Source organism: Sinohyriopsis cumingii, chromosome 4 (assembly GCF_028554795.1).
Source record: "Sinohyriopsis cumingii isolate HCF-2022 chromosome 4, ASM2855479v2, whole genome shotgun sequence".
Taxonomy (NCBI): domain Eukaryota; kingdom Metazoa; phylum Mollusca; class Bivalvia; order Unionida; family Unionidae; genus Sinohyriopsis; species Sinohyriopsis cumingii.
In genome coordinates, this window is record NC_142964.1 from 123,972,727 (window position 1) to 123,989,626 (window position 16,900).

Below are 16,900 nucleotides of genomic sequence, written 5' to 3' on the forward strand. Positions count from 1 at the left end.
TACTGGTACGGGTTGACCATTTCGTACAGATTATTTTCTCACATGCTGTGGATTTCTGTCACAGTTCTACATGTATGGACAGACAATCCAACAATGTGAATTTTTTCTGACTTATGTTTAGAATTACATTGTTAAACTTTCTAAAAAAAATTCACAATCTTGTATAAAACATTTAATTTTATGCTTAAAGAGCAAAATATCACAAGCAATACAGATCCTGGGTGGCTCATAATATGACAGCCAATGTGAGTCTATGTGACTTGCTGCGAGACGTACATAATACGAGCAAATAAGGTACTTAAATTATTCTTACGTGAGGTTTAGCATCAGAAGATCACAGACGTCGACATCTGGGATATCTATATTCACTATACTCAAATTAAGATCAGCATTTTCCTGCAACCTCTGAAACAAAAGAAAAGAAACATGTAGATTAATTAGTTATTGAACTTATGCATTAATTTATGCAATAAATTTTAACAATTTATGTTCACAACTCTCCAGATGGTGGTGCTAAAAATAATCTTTGGGTGCAGGAAATTGGAAAACGACTTTATAAACCTCCTATGGACTGTGACAAACCCTCCCATTTGCTGGTTGATTGGATCAAAAGACCACTCAGGTTCAATGTTTTATCTAAGCTGAACCAGTCATTGAAATATAAAGCCTTAACATCATCCAGCAGCATTATCTTGTATGATAAGGGCCTTATTGGAACCCAAGACCCTTTCCAGTCACATTATCCTGACACCAGGTCGACCAGTCCTAACACTAACCTCTTAATGTTTTGCGTCAAGCGAGGAAGCTGTAAAAACCATTTTTTTGTAAGTCTTTGGCATGACTCTGTTGAGGTTCGAACCCACAACCTCCTGCATCCCAGGTGGATGCTCTAACCTCTAGGCCACTGGAGTGGTTTTGGAGAGGTTACTATAATTGCAAACAAAATTAAACATCATGCAAAATGGTCACTCTTGGGATTTAACCTAGTAAATGTTGTCTGTATGGATATAACTATTGCGAATACTGAAACCCTGAAGGAGTATGGTATGTATTTTCATTGGTCACATTTACTATTTAACTTATTCATTTTTTCTCTCTTTGACAAAAGCTTCATCTAAACAGGGGCAATAAGGTGAAGAAAAAACCCACAAAGACCTGGAATCTCTAATATGTATCAGGCCATATTTTATTTTGATCATGAGTGTAAGAAGAAAAATGCATGGGAATAAATAGGCATCTCTCTCTGTACCTCTCTAAGCCCCCACCCACCCCCAAAAATGTGGAAAAGCATTTTAGCATCAATGATGCAGTTTCCCTATTGCTGGTAATATGAAATAGCATACATTTATACTTTTAATATTTATGAAACCAGAAGCTATTATAGTTTAATTCCACACAGCATGACAAATTTTATCATCTCTAACTCCACAAATTTTCCAGTCAGTGCCATTATATGTAGCTAAAGTACATAATACATTTAAAATAACTTCATATGAAACAAATTAGGGACTTTTAGTTACATTTATTGAAACCAGACCGGAAAGGTTTCTGAGTTACAGGTAGGATAAAATTCACAATGTTGTACGGAACAAAGTGAAAAAGACAAAGCCGAGATACTGATCTGGCCTCATCTTATACTCGGCATCAACTTATACATGGATGAAGGATGGAAAATTTGCCAAATCTGCTCTTTCAACTTAAACTCCGTATCAACTCATAGGCCAGCAAATATGGTACATTTTTTCTTCTAACCTGGTTCTGCAGCTGGTCAATATTCTTGTCACATATGGCAAAATCCATCTGGATTAGAACCAAAATACAAACACAAAACATAATGACCAAATATTATAATCAACAATCACTTTAAAAAGTCTACATGTCTAACTTGACTGAATGATCATGAAGTGCACAAATTCTGCAATAAGCATGATGATGTGCTAAACCGCAGTACTGTATTGCATCACTCTGACATTCTTCTTCTCAAATTTGCAAAATGGTATTGATTTGTCCTTTTTTTATCTGACAAGTTTTGAAGTTTGAAAAGATCCACCTGCTCTAATATTTTTCAGTCACTGAATATCCACAAGTCAAACCCTTAATGCCAGTTTTGCTTAACACCTGGCACCATTTTCTTTAAAAGTAGACTGGTCTACTAACGTACTATATTATCAATATAATGATTTTGTCAGGCAAAGTTTCAAATCAAAAAGGCCCATCTGTGTTCTTGTAAATGTGTCATATACAGTTGCTATAAATAGAAAATAAGGAAAGCGCGTCTAGGTTGGACAAATGTACTCTTACAATTTTGTTATGCAGCTGCCTTCTTTTTAAGAATATTCTCAAATTTATATGATGAATGTGATTCAAGAGATGACAAAAATAACAAACTTTTATTACTTTAATTTTTTTTTTTAATGCACCATAAAATCATAATCCACATACGAGCAAGCGCAAGATGTAATATGCAGAATTTTTTTTTTTACACCAAAGCGTAATGGTTGGCATGTATAGTTGTTATGCACCATAAATTTCTGTTACTGCTAATTAATGGATCAATTTGTTATGCCCCTCGAGTTTCTGCACAAAAAAATGCATATCTCAATCATACAGATGCTTGTATTCTAACACTAAATCTACCTTAGTAAGGCTTTAAGGAGATCACCTGCAAAATGGATGACCAAGACTTACTTTGACAAACATTTAATTTGACTTTTTGTGTTTAAAAATAGATATACATGGGGTACAACAAATAGCGGGAACTGCAAATAATTTGTGTGACCTTTCCCCCCATTGGTATTAAGAAGTTACATGGTTAGGAATCACTGTTGCAAGATAATAATGAAGTCCCTCTTTGTTACATTAACTAAATTGATCTGGCACCCTGTTCATTGATCTCCAAATGTAAGTAAAGATTATTCAGCATTGTTTATGATCTATCTGACACATATTTCATGCAGAAGTATTTGGCCATGATTTGTGCAATACACAATGCTATTTTTATGACCTGTCAATTATTTAATAAGAAGTTTTGTAATTGGCCTATAGGCGACCATTTCCATCCCTAGACAATGAGAAAGTTACATTCTGTAATTGGCCTATAGGCAACCATTTCCATCCACAGATGATAATAATGCTATGCACTGTAATTGACATCAATCTAAATGCAACCCTTTCTCTCTCTAGACATGAGAAAGTTACTGTGTAACTGACATCAGTCTAAATGCACCCCTTTCTATCTCTAGATATGAGAAAGTTACATAATGTGTAAATGACATCAGTCTAAATGCAACCCTTTCTATTGATAGACAATGAAAAAGTTATATACTGTAACTGAAATCAGTTTAAATGCAACCATTCTCTCCCTAGACATGAGAAAGTTACATTCTGTGTAATTGACATCAGTCTAAATGTAACTCTGTCCATAACTAGTCTATGAGAAAGTTACATAATGTAATTGACATCAGTCTAATTGCAACCCTTTCCATACCTAGTCTATGAGAAAGTTACATTATGTAATTGACATCAGTCTAATTGCAATCCTTTCCATACTTAGTCTATGAGAAAGTTACATAATGTAATTGACATCAGTCTAATTGCAACCATTTCCATACCTAGTCTATGAGAAAGTCATCCAACTCAAGTTAAACAAATTAAAAATCTCCATGCACTGTATCTGAAATAAATTCTTCAAGTACCTTAGCCGGTTCCTGAAGACTTTTAAGAACGGTATCTGTAGGTACAAGAAATCTCTCCAGCCTGCAAGGAACTGCTTTCTCTTCCTTGTACATGACATCATTGATCTGTACCAGGTCTGAAAGAGAAAAGAATTTTTCTTGAATGATATATTCTGCCCACTCTTCATGTCCATGATCCATATCAACAATCAAAACTGGATGAAGGCATGGTCTGGGATTTCACTATACCCACTGAGCAAATGGAACAAGTCTGCTTTCTCAATGAGTATTTAATTTTGTAAGAATCTGAAACCAATTTACACTTATCAATATGATCATAAGGTACACATAGTCAATGATTACCCCCAAAATATATGTTTCCAGATCAAACCTACAATTTAATGTTCAAAATTTGGAATTGTGTGGCATTTCACTCGCTGCATGACTGTACTCTGTGTGGTGGAAAATTGTCAAAAGCTGTTTAGCAGTATGACAAGTTTCAAATACTGCAGTTATTCTAATAGATGTCCTAGGGGTGATGCAATTTCCAAGGGGATAGAGGTATTCGAGGACTATTAGCATTAGCACCATCAACTAAAAAATCCTGCCAAAAACAGTCTAAAAATGGACTCTGACCCTAGCAACAAGCCAGCAACATCTATGTAAAGTGGATACCAACAATGTTTTTTAAATGGAGCTGTTTCAAATTTATTATGCATATAAACTGCTACTGGTGTCTCTGTTGATTTTTTTAAATACCATACATCACTATTTGACTGAAAAAGTTCATAAATTAACTTGTTTTGATTTTTCTAATAATCGCTGGATTATTCATGTACTGTTTTAATTATTTTGGAGATGCCATATGGATAAACACGGATTTATAAGCCCTGATAAGGTAAGAATTTCATTTTTGTGGAGAAAAGAGGGGGCATTCTATTAAAATAACAGTACATGAATTATTGTCACTATGTAATAGAGAGGAGTGAAAATCAACAGGTTTTGTATAATTCAAACAATAATTTATTTCCCCAGAATACAAAGTGAAAGTTTAAAAAGAACTTACATTATAGTGAATGAAATCCGAAATCGTCCAAACATTTCTATCACAATTCCAAAAGAGTATTCTGAATAAATTTCAGTGGTGTTCCAAACGAAATCCAATCTTGAAAGTGCTAACATAATAATAGCCTGGAATAGTGTTGATTTGCTCATAGTCTTGATATATGACAATGATACACTGGATAATGATACAAATTACAGAATTACGTTGTCCATTGCTTTGACTGACTATGAGGGCAAGAAGAGTGATAACACACCATCTAGTCATGATAATAAATAAATATATATATATATATATATATATATATATATATATATATATATATATATATATATATACATACATACATACATATATATAAGGCAAAGTTACATGCAAATCTCACCAACAACAACAAAGTTAACAAGTAAATGTTAATAGATGGATTAATGATGCCCAAAGTTAATATGCCAGACTTAAAAAGTTTGTGTAAATAATCACTGTTAAGCGATAAGAAAAATGTATGAAAAGTGCATCAAGTGCACTCAAGTATGCAACCATATAGTGAATTTCATGTTTTGTTTTCTTCATTTTCTCAAGAATAAGGCCGGTATCTGCACATCAAGTCCATAATTAACACACTGCTCAAAGCCCATGACCTTGAAGACAAGGTCAAAAGGATGAGTGAAAATGTCACAGAAGAAATCATCATAGCCTCATAAAGACTAATCCCATGTACGATTGTGTATTTCAAACAGAATATTGAAACAAACAACTTTCATGAGCAGAGATACTCTGCAAGTGAAATATTTAGGATAAAACAACTCTGGATATTGCTGTAATAGATGAGAATTCTTACAGATTTCTTAAGGCAGAACAATGTGAAGTACCAAAGAAAGAAAAAGTCAGTCTGCATAAACCGGAAAGTACACTATACTGGCTACAATGTCTGATGAATTAGCTCCAGAAAGCAGTGTACAGTCAGTCAATCAAAGGTATACAAAATGATTTTTTCCAGAAAAAAATGAATATTCAAAACTGATAAAAAATATATGCAATAATGTAAAGTGGGGCCATCTAAACCCTTTTCACAAAAAGGAAAAATGCTGCTCAAGCCAAATGAAGCAGAAAAGTATAGTCTGTATAAAAAACTACACTATATACATGATGTTGGCCAAGCTGTTTTAAATAGAACAGTAGTCTGTTTCAAAAACTAGTCTATACATGATAAATTTTATTGACTGCTACAAATTCAGTGGATGGTTGATCCGCTAATCCAAAGGTTTTACATTCAAATCCCAGTAAAAGCACTATATTTTTTATTTGCATTTTTTCTTATTTTATTTTTATGAAAACTGCATCGTTTAAGAAAGTATCTATTTGACTCAAATTAATAAAATGTTTAACTATTCAAAATTTCTTGTTCTTCAGTATTTTTGTCAACATTTATCAAATGAAATTATACTTTTTAACACTTATCTGTGATAAAATAGTATTCAACAACAGGAGTGTAATTGATGCTTGTGGCATCTGAATAATGTTAAATGTAGGTATGAGTGTAATACTAACAGGGATGCATACAATCACCTAGTTTTATGCTTGTGACATCTGAATAATGTTAAATGTAGGTATGAGTGTAACACTAACAGGGATGCATACAATCACCTAGTTTTATGCTTGTGGCATCTGAATAATGTTAAATGTAGGTATGAGTGTAACACTAACAGGGATGCATACAATCACCTAATTTTATGCTTGTGGCATCTGAATAATGTTAAATGTAGGTATGAGTGTAATACTAACAGGGAGGCATACAATCACCTAGTTTTATGCTTGTGGCATCTGAATAATGTTAAATGTAGGTATGTGTAATACTAACAGGGATGCATACAATCACCTAGTTTTATGCTTGTGGCATCTGAATAATGTTCAAATAATTTATATTACCATTACTCAAACAAACTCCTCTTCCCACTCTCTTAAATCCTCTATTCTCATCTTCATGTTTATGTTTTCTAGATGTTTGCAAAATATATGGATTGCTCTTTCCAATATTGCCTCCAGCATTGTGGCCCCCAAAGGTCGTCTAGTTTGCCCACCCTGATATACAGAATCATGCACTCTGATGATACCATTATGAACAGAACATGAGAAATAAACGCAGACTACAATATTCAAAGTCAGTGAAGTGTGACCTACATCAAGATGCATCTGCTCACCAAGTTTAATACAGCATGCAAAACAGCTGAGCAATGCAAAAACTAAACTGTGGATGTGAAACTGATATACATGTTTGTACAAATTTAGCCCCTACAGCCCCCCTCTCATGGTTGTAGGTGTCATAAAATCAACTAAAAACTGCTGCCTATGACCAAGGAAGAAATAACGGTTAACATTCAATGAGTGTGTACACATTTATGATTTTATTTATGCCAATACCAACACTATAGGCAAAAGAAAAGAAAAATGATGCAGAAAAATTCCACGATTAGAGGTGAGCTAAAGAATTTCAAGAGTAAAGATGAGTTAAAAATGATACATCCAAACACAAAGTTGTATGATCCTGCACTACAAAAAACACAGTTAAGAAACTAATCAAAAGGCAAATTGAACCAAGGCAGGATGAACAGATTTAAGATCAGATGTGAGATAACACTCTATGATCCTTCCCATATTTGTGGCAGGGTATAAATCCCTCATCAAATACTTTTCAAGGTTGGTGGGTTGACTACCTCCAAGTGCAAGAATGATCTCTCTGAGCAAGCTTGCATAGCAGTAGGCTTCTCTGGAGCGAATGGTTCGAAACAGCTGGTGGATGACATCCAGACATTTCTGATGAAGATCTTTGCAGCTGGCATGACCCAAAAGTCGCACCACTCGAAACAGGAACCATCTCGAAAATCCTGCCAACGAGAAAGAAAAAAAATCATCAGACTTGCCTATTTCTTACCACAGTATTTCCAAACAAGGGGATTATGAGTATAGGCTGCATTAATTCTAAACAAGAGGATTAATAACACTAACACAAGTCTTATATCTTACATCACATGAGACTCCTGTTTGTTCCCTCATGATGTACCAGTACATTTAAAAAGTACCATGGTATGTACCACAGAAAAATACCACTGTAAACTGGTAAACCAGTATTATTACCATACATCTCTAGTCACAGACTTCAGCAGCCAAAGCAAACAGTTCTGAATCTGATCCTTATGCAAGTACATATCATATATATATATATATATATATATATATATATATATATATATATATATATATATATATATATATATATATATATATATATATATTTATATTTATATATATATACATAATGTATTACCAAGAATTAAAACAAAGTCTTACTGTAATGACTCCATGGTCTTTAAATAACAGAAAGGAGTGAAAACCAACAAGTTCTGAAACATTCAACGAATAGTTTAGATCCCTATAATACAAAGTGAAAATTTAACAAATAAATTACAGTACTGTTGCTAAAATCACAGACAGTCCTGAAAGTTCAATCACATGTCTAAACATGGTGTACCAAATTCCGATTTTGAATGTACTGATGTACCAATAATCTTGAATGTGCTAATAAGTCAATAGTCTTGATGTATCACAAAGATATATTCCAAAATGTCATTGAATGAATTTCACAGTAATCCCAAAATAGTGATATAGTCCTGGAAGTATTAATAAGCACTTTGTAATTCCTGTGAATAATCTAAATAAATAAAGCTCTCAAATACTAACTGAAACACAACTAAAACTGACTCCTTTAAAGACTGATGTTAAAATAGGAAAGAGCAATTTTGAAGTAAACAACATTAATATAAAAAGGATCAATAAAATAACAGAGTCAGGATGAGGATCAATTTCCCACCAAATTCATAAACAGCTTCTTCTAGAACATTCTAAGCTGTCAACTGGGTCAGGAATTTGCAAGGGAAAAACTAATGTCCTAAAATCAGATACTAAACCTCCAATGATAATGATCTTAAAACATAATCTAAAATCATAGAGAAATGTTAGATATGTAATATTTTGTTTACAAATAACAAGATTTTTTTTACATAGGCCTTAAAGTCAATTAATGTTGTTGTTGTTGTTGTTGTGGGGTTTAACGCCATTTTTCAGCACACAATAGGCTATGCATGGCGGCCAGTATTAATGGTGGAGGAAGAGCCCGGGAAAACCCTGGGAAGAACCACCAACCCACGAGAAGCTACTGGCAAGCTTTCTCACATACCCACATTGGCCGAATCCTAGGCTTGAACCCACGCAGACAGAAGTGAAATGGCAGTGATCCATAACGGAGAGCGCTTTAGACCACTCGGCCACTCGGGGCCCCAAGTCAATTACTGGCCAAGGTCAATCACACAATTTAGATATACATAACAAATATTAATGGACAAAAGACAACACACAATATAAATTATATATACATAATACTACTCATATTAGATAGGCATGAAGACAAGATATACTATTTCTTGATAACTTGTACCTTCTATTATCTGGGTAAAATGGGAAAACAAACTTTCAATCTGTTAAAATTTTAATTAATACATCCATATGCATTATCCAATATCTGCGAATAATTACACCTCTCCCTCAACAGCTTGAGCTTGGATAACTCACAAACCTGTTTATAACATAAGCATGGAGCCCATTATTTTTTATGCAGAATATACCAAATGAATCGGCTCCTTTTATTAAATGTGAAACAAAAGTGCACTCAAATGAAACTGTGATGTATTGCTTGTGGAATGCAAATGATGGTTAGTGCCCAGAAACTGAATTCAACATGAAATTTGCAACTTGTTAGAAGCCAGTGCAATGCAAATAACTGATATTATGATCATAGAAAATATCAGTAAAGCCTACTGGAGGCAGAACTTCAATTAATGTTTTATCAAGTGAAATTCAGGTTTCAGCTCCATGTTTTAATCTGCTTTCAGTGTAATCATCATAAATGATATATGCCCTTTGGTATTCAAATTTGAAAAATGGCAATATACCATCACTGATATGTTCACAAGCATTTCTGAAAACCAAATTAAGTGACGACTGTGCTTTGATCTTCGATTTGTGGAAGTTTTTGTTGTATTGTCACAAACAATTAAAAGTAGACATGCTTCCTATGATCATATTAATTACCTGTTTTATATGAAATAAAAAAAAAATGTGGAATGAAACCAAAAATGTTAAAAGGCAGGCAAATCCTACCCATATAAAAGCTAGCTGTCTCAACAGAGTGTCAGGTCAATTTATTTCAACAGACTAGATGTACACTGTTATAAATATCATCATGGAAGTAACATTATTAAAGTATCTAACATTAATCAATGGTCCTAATTCACAAATGTGACAGCAAGAGAAGCCAAGTGAAGAAGTATTTTATATGTGAAAAGCTTTGTTTCCCAGACATGGTTCATTATGGAGATGTGAATTCCAAAGTTTGTGGTGAACTTAAAATTGGCACTGAGGTTTTCTCATGGATGAGCAGAAATTTCATTAACAGCTCATCAGTATTTTACTAATATGTTTTAGAAACTTGAAACATGGATGGCTGCTGAATTAAATGTCCCTTGCTGTTGAAATAAAGGAAATTTTGTTTCATTATTTTTCAACAATAGCTCTCTAATATATCCACATTCACATGCAAAAACCAGTGATGTAATGCACAATGTTTTCGCTGGTGCACGTGTTTAAAATTTTTTGAAATAATGTTTCTAACAACCATTTAAATGATAATCATTTTGAAAATAAAGTTAATTTATACATGAAAGCAAACAACTTCACTACAAAAGGCATTTTAATGACAGTTATTCCAAACATGATTATAAAACAAGTATCAAACCATTAAGTCTTATTTTGTTGTGACTCAACAATAACACACATATCTAAACACACGGACATGCAAAAAGCAGTCACATAATAGTGTTTTTTGGAGGTACAAGTGATGTTCTCAAAATTTCATTAGAAAAGGCATTTTACTGACAATTATTCAAACCTGAAAATATAAAATGAGCACTAAACACCCCCCCACAATCTTCTAGTCGATATAAAACCAGGACAGTATCCCCTTTCTTAAATTTTCAAAGGTCCTTCAGTACCTTGCGCCCTTGTTTACATTGTGGTTTGTGTTTTTGGACACCACTGTCCACGAGTTATCGAGGCAGAGGTTTACTTGCTAATCCCAATGAAATACGAGATCCCGGTACCCAATATAATTTCAACATTTTCTTGGAAGAACACTGCATGACATTAATCTGAGATCCAATACATGGAAGAATACCCCTATACCATGTGCAAGTTCTTCCTCATCTGATAATTGTCCCTCTTTCAGCTGGGTGAGGGTGGGGGTGTTATCACCATGCCCTGGGGATGGGGCAACAAAGGTGTCTGGACACTCCTTCATACAATACTGGGACCAGCGGAACAGCATGTAACACTCACTGCCCTCCCCATTCTTCTCCAGGGATTCTGATACTGAAATAAGCACAGAATAGAACTTACAAAGGGGCATATGAAAAAAGGTTACTAATCAAATTATCACTAATACTTTTATACAGCAAACACTGATGGTACATGAGCAAGGTCTCTAATACAATTTTTCTCCAATGTCAACCTGGAAAATCAGTCCAAACCCCATATCTGTTAACCCTGCCAGATGTCGATCAGTAGTTTCACGAAGTCCAATCCATAATTTTGGTCAACTGTCCATAGTTTTCTATATCAACACTAAAAATTGGTCTATTATCAACAGTTCTGACAAAACATACAAAGTTACTGTGGTTTTGTGGGTTTTAATGAATTTTTTTAAAGCACATGGCAACCAGTATTTCTTGTGGAGAAAGAACCCTGGAAGAACCACCATGGTAAGATACTGGCAAGCTTTGTCACATACCCATATTGGCCTAGTCTGCAACTTGAACTCATGTGTTCCCCATGCTAAAGGCAGTTATATGCTGACATCTACACCAGTAACTAGATGTAGTACCAAACATGAAACAGCTCCTAACATCGTTGACCTAGATGACTCAGGCAAAAAAATTAACACCCCTCCAGAGTATCAGGCTCCATAAATCATGACTATTTCAGTGAAGGCTTAAACCATAATGATTTCTCCATGTGTGTACATCAAAAAACAATTAGGAACTTGGAGGCCAAAACTGAAGAATTAAAACTACAGTTACATGCTATTAAGTCAGCACAGTGAAGGATTAATAAATAAGTACCTTCATGTGAAAGAGGAATTCAGACAGATCCCCAAATAACAACATCAGATGCTCATATACAGACAATCCCAATACCAGCCAAAAGAAAATGCAAAATGACCATGCAAGTATCAAGTGATACCCTAAGTAATCCTGCACTGCAAACAACAGTACCCCCCTCTCAGTCATGTTACACCTGCAACAGCAATAAGTGTACACCCATGGCCCTCAGTTCAGACAAGTCTGTTGCCTGCACCAACAACTGCATTTCCCAGTGCTCAGACAAATGTGTCAACATCAGTTCGATTAGCTCACACAACTGAGACACCAATTTCAACACCCCTTCCTCCAAGAGATGTGTCTGAAATACAAACCAGAGTCCAGCACATGACATCACAAGCAGAATAGATAGGACTCTACTAATTGGCTCCTCAATATTGAAAAGTATTCTACCAAGAGACTTCTTAAAACAGATGCACAGACTATGTTCATGACATGTTGGTGCAATGTGACAGTACTGTCCAGAGTAACACCTAGGTTTCATACTGATTGTGCGAATTTAATGTTGGTGTTGCTGATATTTATTGTTTGAGGTAAAGGATGTGAATGAGAAAGTCTTTGTGTTGTGATCAGAATGGCCTCAGTTTTATCATCATTCATCTGCAGCTTGTTACATATCATCCATGATTTCACATCAGAAATGCACCTCTCTACACCCTGAATTATAGCATCAACTTCAGTTGGGTGGCTAGATTTGTATATTTAGGTGTCATCAGCGTACAATTGATGAGACACTGGATGATGATCTATGACACTTGAGAGCAGCTGAGTGTATAGAATGAAGAGAACAGGTCCAAGAACAGACCCCAGTGGAACACCCCAACATAGATCAACTGGGCTGGAGTGTATTCCATTTGCAGATACAATTTGTGTCCTGTTGACCAAGTAGGACTTGAACCACAGTAAGGCTGTATCATGAATGCCAAATACATGCTGGAGACGGAGAAGTAATATATCATGGTCTATTGTGTCAAATGCTGCAGACAAATCAAGGAGGGTGAGGACTGTAATCTTTCCGCTATCCAATGCAGAGAGAATGTCATTAACTACTTTTAGAAGAATAGTTTCAGCACTGTGGCAAGGGCGAATATCAATCCAGAAAAAAAGCATGGAAATGTCAGCTGGTAAGTTAAAAATATTACATATTTACAACCAAATCCATTTGAGAAAAGCCAAATTAATGTACAGGATATTTCATAATAGTGCTCCTGAATATTTACAATCACTATTCCAGTACAGGCTACCTGGCATACTCCCCACCTGCAATCCATGTCTACCAAACAGTATAAAATTCCCAAACCAAATAAGGAATTATTTTTAAAAAGTTTCCAATACTCTGTAACTTTGCTCTAGAATAGTATTCCAGTTAAAATTAGAAAATAGTTATTCCAGTTAAAATTAGAAAAGCCCACACTATTTCCTTCTTCCAAAGCAATATATCCAATGACTTAAGAGATGCAGCCAAAATAAATAAATTTCTTTTTATATGAGCGCCTCAAGTTAGATTAGTTCTTACCTAATTGTGTTACCTTTCTTTAAATAAAGTCATTATTATTAGTATTATTATTATTATTATTATTATTATTTTTACGTGGACAAAGGTGGGTGACATGTCATTCTGCTGTAATGGAGAGTGCCTAAGACCTCTCAGCCATCCTGGGGGCCAAACATCCAATGCATACATGTTACTATTTCAAGATTCACTGATCTTCTAATTAGCTTAAAACACCACTCTTTTCTATACTAAATGTTTCATTATAAATTGACTTAGGCAAAGTAAAAAATTATTGTGTGCAGACCTTTATCTCCATTATCTTATCTGTTATTTAGAGTGATATTAAATCTGACTGCTTTATTTTTATCTCCTAACAGTTCATCACATCAAACTAGCAGGTTTCACATGTAATGGATCACTCCAGTGACACAGATGAAGATCCTAATATATGAATAGAACTGTCATGCAGCATCTCTGCAGAAAGACCCTGCCCATGAAATCAATACCTTGAGTAGCAGTGGTTTTTACTCAAATATTCCATAGAAACTATGGTGAAATCCTAGCTGAAAAAAAACTCTAGAACTGCATGTTAAGTGACAATAAATTAAACATTGCAAATATAGTCACACCTATCTTTTATTTAGATAAATCGGTGTATCAGCAAGTTTGGTAAACAAAATGGCTGACTGGCACGCTTTAGTTAATAAGTGGACCAATGGTGTGATCATAATGGGCCAGGCTCATAATTAAACAAGATATCATTTAAACTGTCAATTTCACATGCTGTTTGCATGAAAAACCAAAATAAACAACCATGTCCCACCCAGTCACATTATCCTGATAGCAGGCCAACCAGTCCTAGCACTAACCCCTTAATGAAGAGAATCAAGCAAGGCGACTGCTAGTACCAATTTTATAAGTCGTTGACATGACTCAGCCAGGGTTCGAAACAGAGACCTCCACATCCGAGTGGCGGGGTGTCAAATATAAGAGGTATGATTATGAATAAATGTAACCAAAAAATACAAACAACTCTCAAGAGAGCCAAATCAGACCAGGGAATAACACATGACTGGGATAAATAACTTCAATAAATATAACAAGCATGTTTAACATACCAAAATAACAAAGTATGACACAAAATGAAGGCAACTTTCTGAACAACATAGAAAACACCAATAAATAATGGCATGTTAAGGAAACAGATGAGGACAACTGTACATGGATCAATGACACAAGGCCGACATTCAGAAATTTACAGAAGACACCTTTTGTTCATATGAACAAGGCTAATTTTCATCCCTGAAAGAGTAAGCTATGAAATAGCAACAAGGGTAATTTCCATCCTGGAAAGAGTAAGCTACACAATAGCAACAAGGGTAATATCCATCCTGGAAAGAGTAAGCTATGAAATAACAACAAGGGTAATTTCCATCCTGGAAAGAGTAAGCTATGCAACAGCAACAAGGGTAATTTCCATCCTGGAAAGAGTAAACTATGCAATAGCAACAAGGGTAATTTCCATCCTGGAAAGAGTAAGCTACACAATAGCAACATGGGTAATTTCCATCCTGGAAAGAGTAAGCTACACAACAGCAACAAGGGTAATTTCCATCCTGGAAAGAGTAAGCTACACAATTGCAACATGGGTAATTTCCATCCTGGAAAGAGTAAGCTATGCAATAGCAACAAGTGTAATTTCCATCCTGGAAAGAGTAAGCTACACAACAGCAACAAGGGTAATTTCCATCCTGGAAAGTGTAGGCTATGCAATAGCAAAAAGGATAATTTCCATCCTGGAAAGTGTAGGTTATGCAATAGCAACAAGGGTAATTTCCATCATGGAAAGACTAAGCTACACAATAGCAACAAGGACAATTTCCATCCTGGAAAGAGTAAGCTACGCAATAACAAGGGTAATTTCCATCCTGGAATGTGTAGGCTATGCAATAGCAACAAGGGTAACTTCTATCATGGAAAGAGCAAGCTACACAATAGCAACAAGGGTAATTTCCATCCTGGAAAGTGTAGGCTATGCAATAGCAAAAAGGGTAATTTCCATCATGGAAAGAGTAAGCTACACAATAGCAAAAAGGATAATTTCCATTGTGGAAGGAGTAAGCTACACAACAGCAACAAGGGAAATTTCCATCCTGGAAAGAGTAAGCTACGCAATAACAACAAGGGTAATTTCCATCCTGGAAAGAGTAAGCTACACAATAGAAACAAGGGTAATTCCTGGAAAGAGTAAGCTACGCAATAGAAACAAGGGTAATTTCCATCCTGGAAAGAGTAAGCTACGCAATAGCAACAAGGGTAATTTCCATCCTGGAAAGAGTAAGCCATGCAATAGCAACAAAGGTAATTTCCATCCTGGAAAGAGTAAGCTACACAATAGCAGCAAGGGTAATTTCCATCCTGGAAAGTGTAGGCTATGCAATAGCAAAAAGGATAATTTCCATGCTGGAAAGTTTAGGCTATGCAATAGCAACAAGGGTAATTTCCATCATGGAAAGAGCAAACTACGCAATAGCAACAAGGGCAATTTGCATCCTGGAAAGAGTAAGCTATGCAATAGCAACAAGGGTAATATCCATCCTGGAAAGTGTAGGCTATGCAATAGCAAAAAGGGTAATTTCCATCATGGAAAGAGTAAGCTATGAAACAGCAACAAGGGTAATTTCCATCCTGGAAAGAGTAAGCCATACAATAGCAACAAGGGCAATTTCCATCCTGGAAAGAGTAAGCTATGACATAACAACAAGGGTAATATCCATCCTGGAAAGAGTAAGCTATGAAATAACAACAAGGGTAATTTCCATCCTGGAAAGAGTAAGCCATGCAATAGCAACAAGGGTAATTTCCATCCTGGAAAGAGTAAGCTATGAAATAACAACAAGGGTAATATCCATCCTGGAAAGAGTAAGCTATGTAACAGCAACAAGGGTAATATCCATCCTGGAAAGAGTAAGCTATGTAATAGCATCAGGTGACATATTACTGATATAAAAAACAAGATTTTCAAGATGTTCACCATGATATTGGATGTCAGATCGTCACTGTTTTATATTTAGTGCTAACTAGATATCACAAAAAGTTTTTTGGTAATACACCCATGCTGATATGACAATCCATTCAGGAAAAACTATGGCAAGATTTTCAAGATGGACATCAAGGTAGTCATCTTGGGCGTCAGATTAATATTATTTTTACATAGCACCAACTGGATATCATTAAAATGGACGCATCCGATATCCAGGCAGAACAATTTTCATCTATAGGACCTATCTGAACTTGGCATGAATGTTTATCAAAGCAATTCTCCAATCAAATTAGAGATAATACACTAATTAAAAAATAGACAATGCATGGACAGTGGTCAAAACAATGCACTTTGAACACA

General features: G+C 35.1%; 1 protein-coding gene across 4 annotated transcripts in view; it reads right to left on the bottom strand.

Annotated features, from left to right (window-relative positions):
- LOC149802036 (serine/threonine-protein kinase atr-like) overlaps nt 1–16,900 on the bottom strand; it is a 305,327-nt gene that overhangs the window by 268,109 nt on the left and 20,318 nt on the right. For all 4 annotated transcript variants that reach the window (XM_089956441.1, XM_089956438.1, XM_089956439.1 and 1 more), the window contains 4 exons: nt 11,029–11,214; nt 7,449–7,619; nt 3,696–3,811; nt 314–405 (listed from right to left, as the gene is read on the bottom strand). In XM_089956441.1, coding sequence (XP_089812567.1) covers nt 314–405; nt 3,696–3,811; nt 7,449–7,619; nt 11,029–11,214 — 565 coding nt within the window. The remainder of the gene's footprint in view (nt 1–313; nt 406–3,695; nt 3,812–7,448; nt 7,620–11,028; nt 11,215–16,900) is intronic.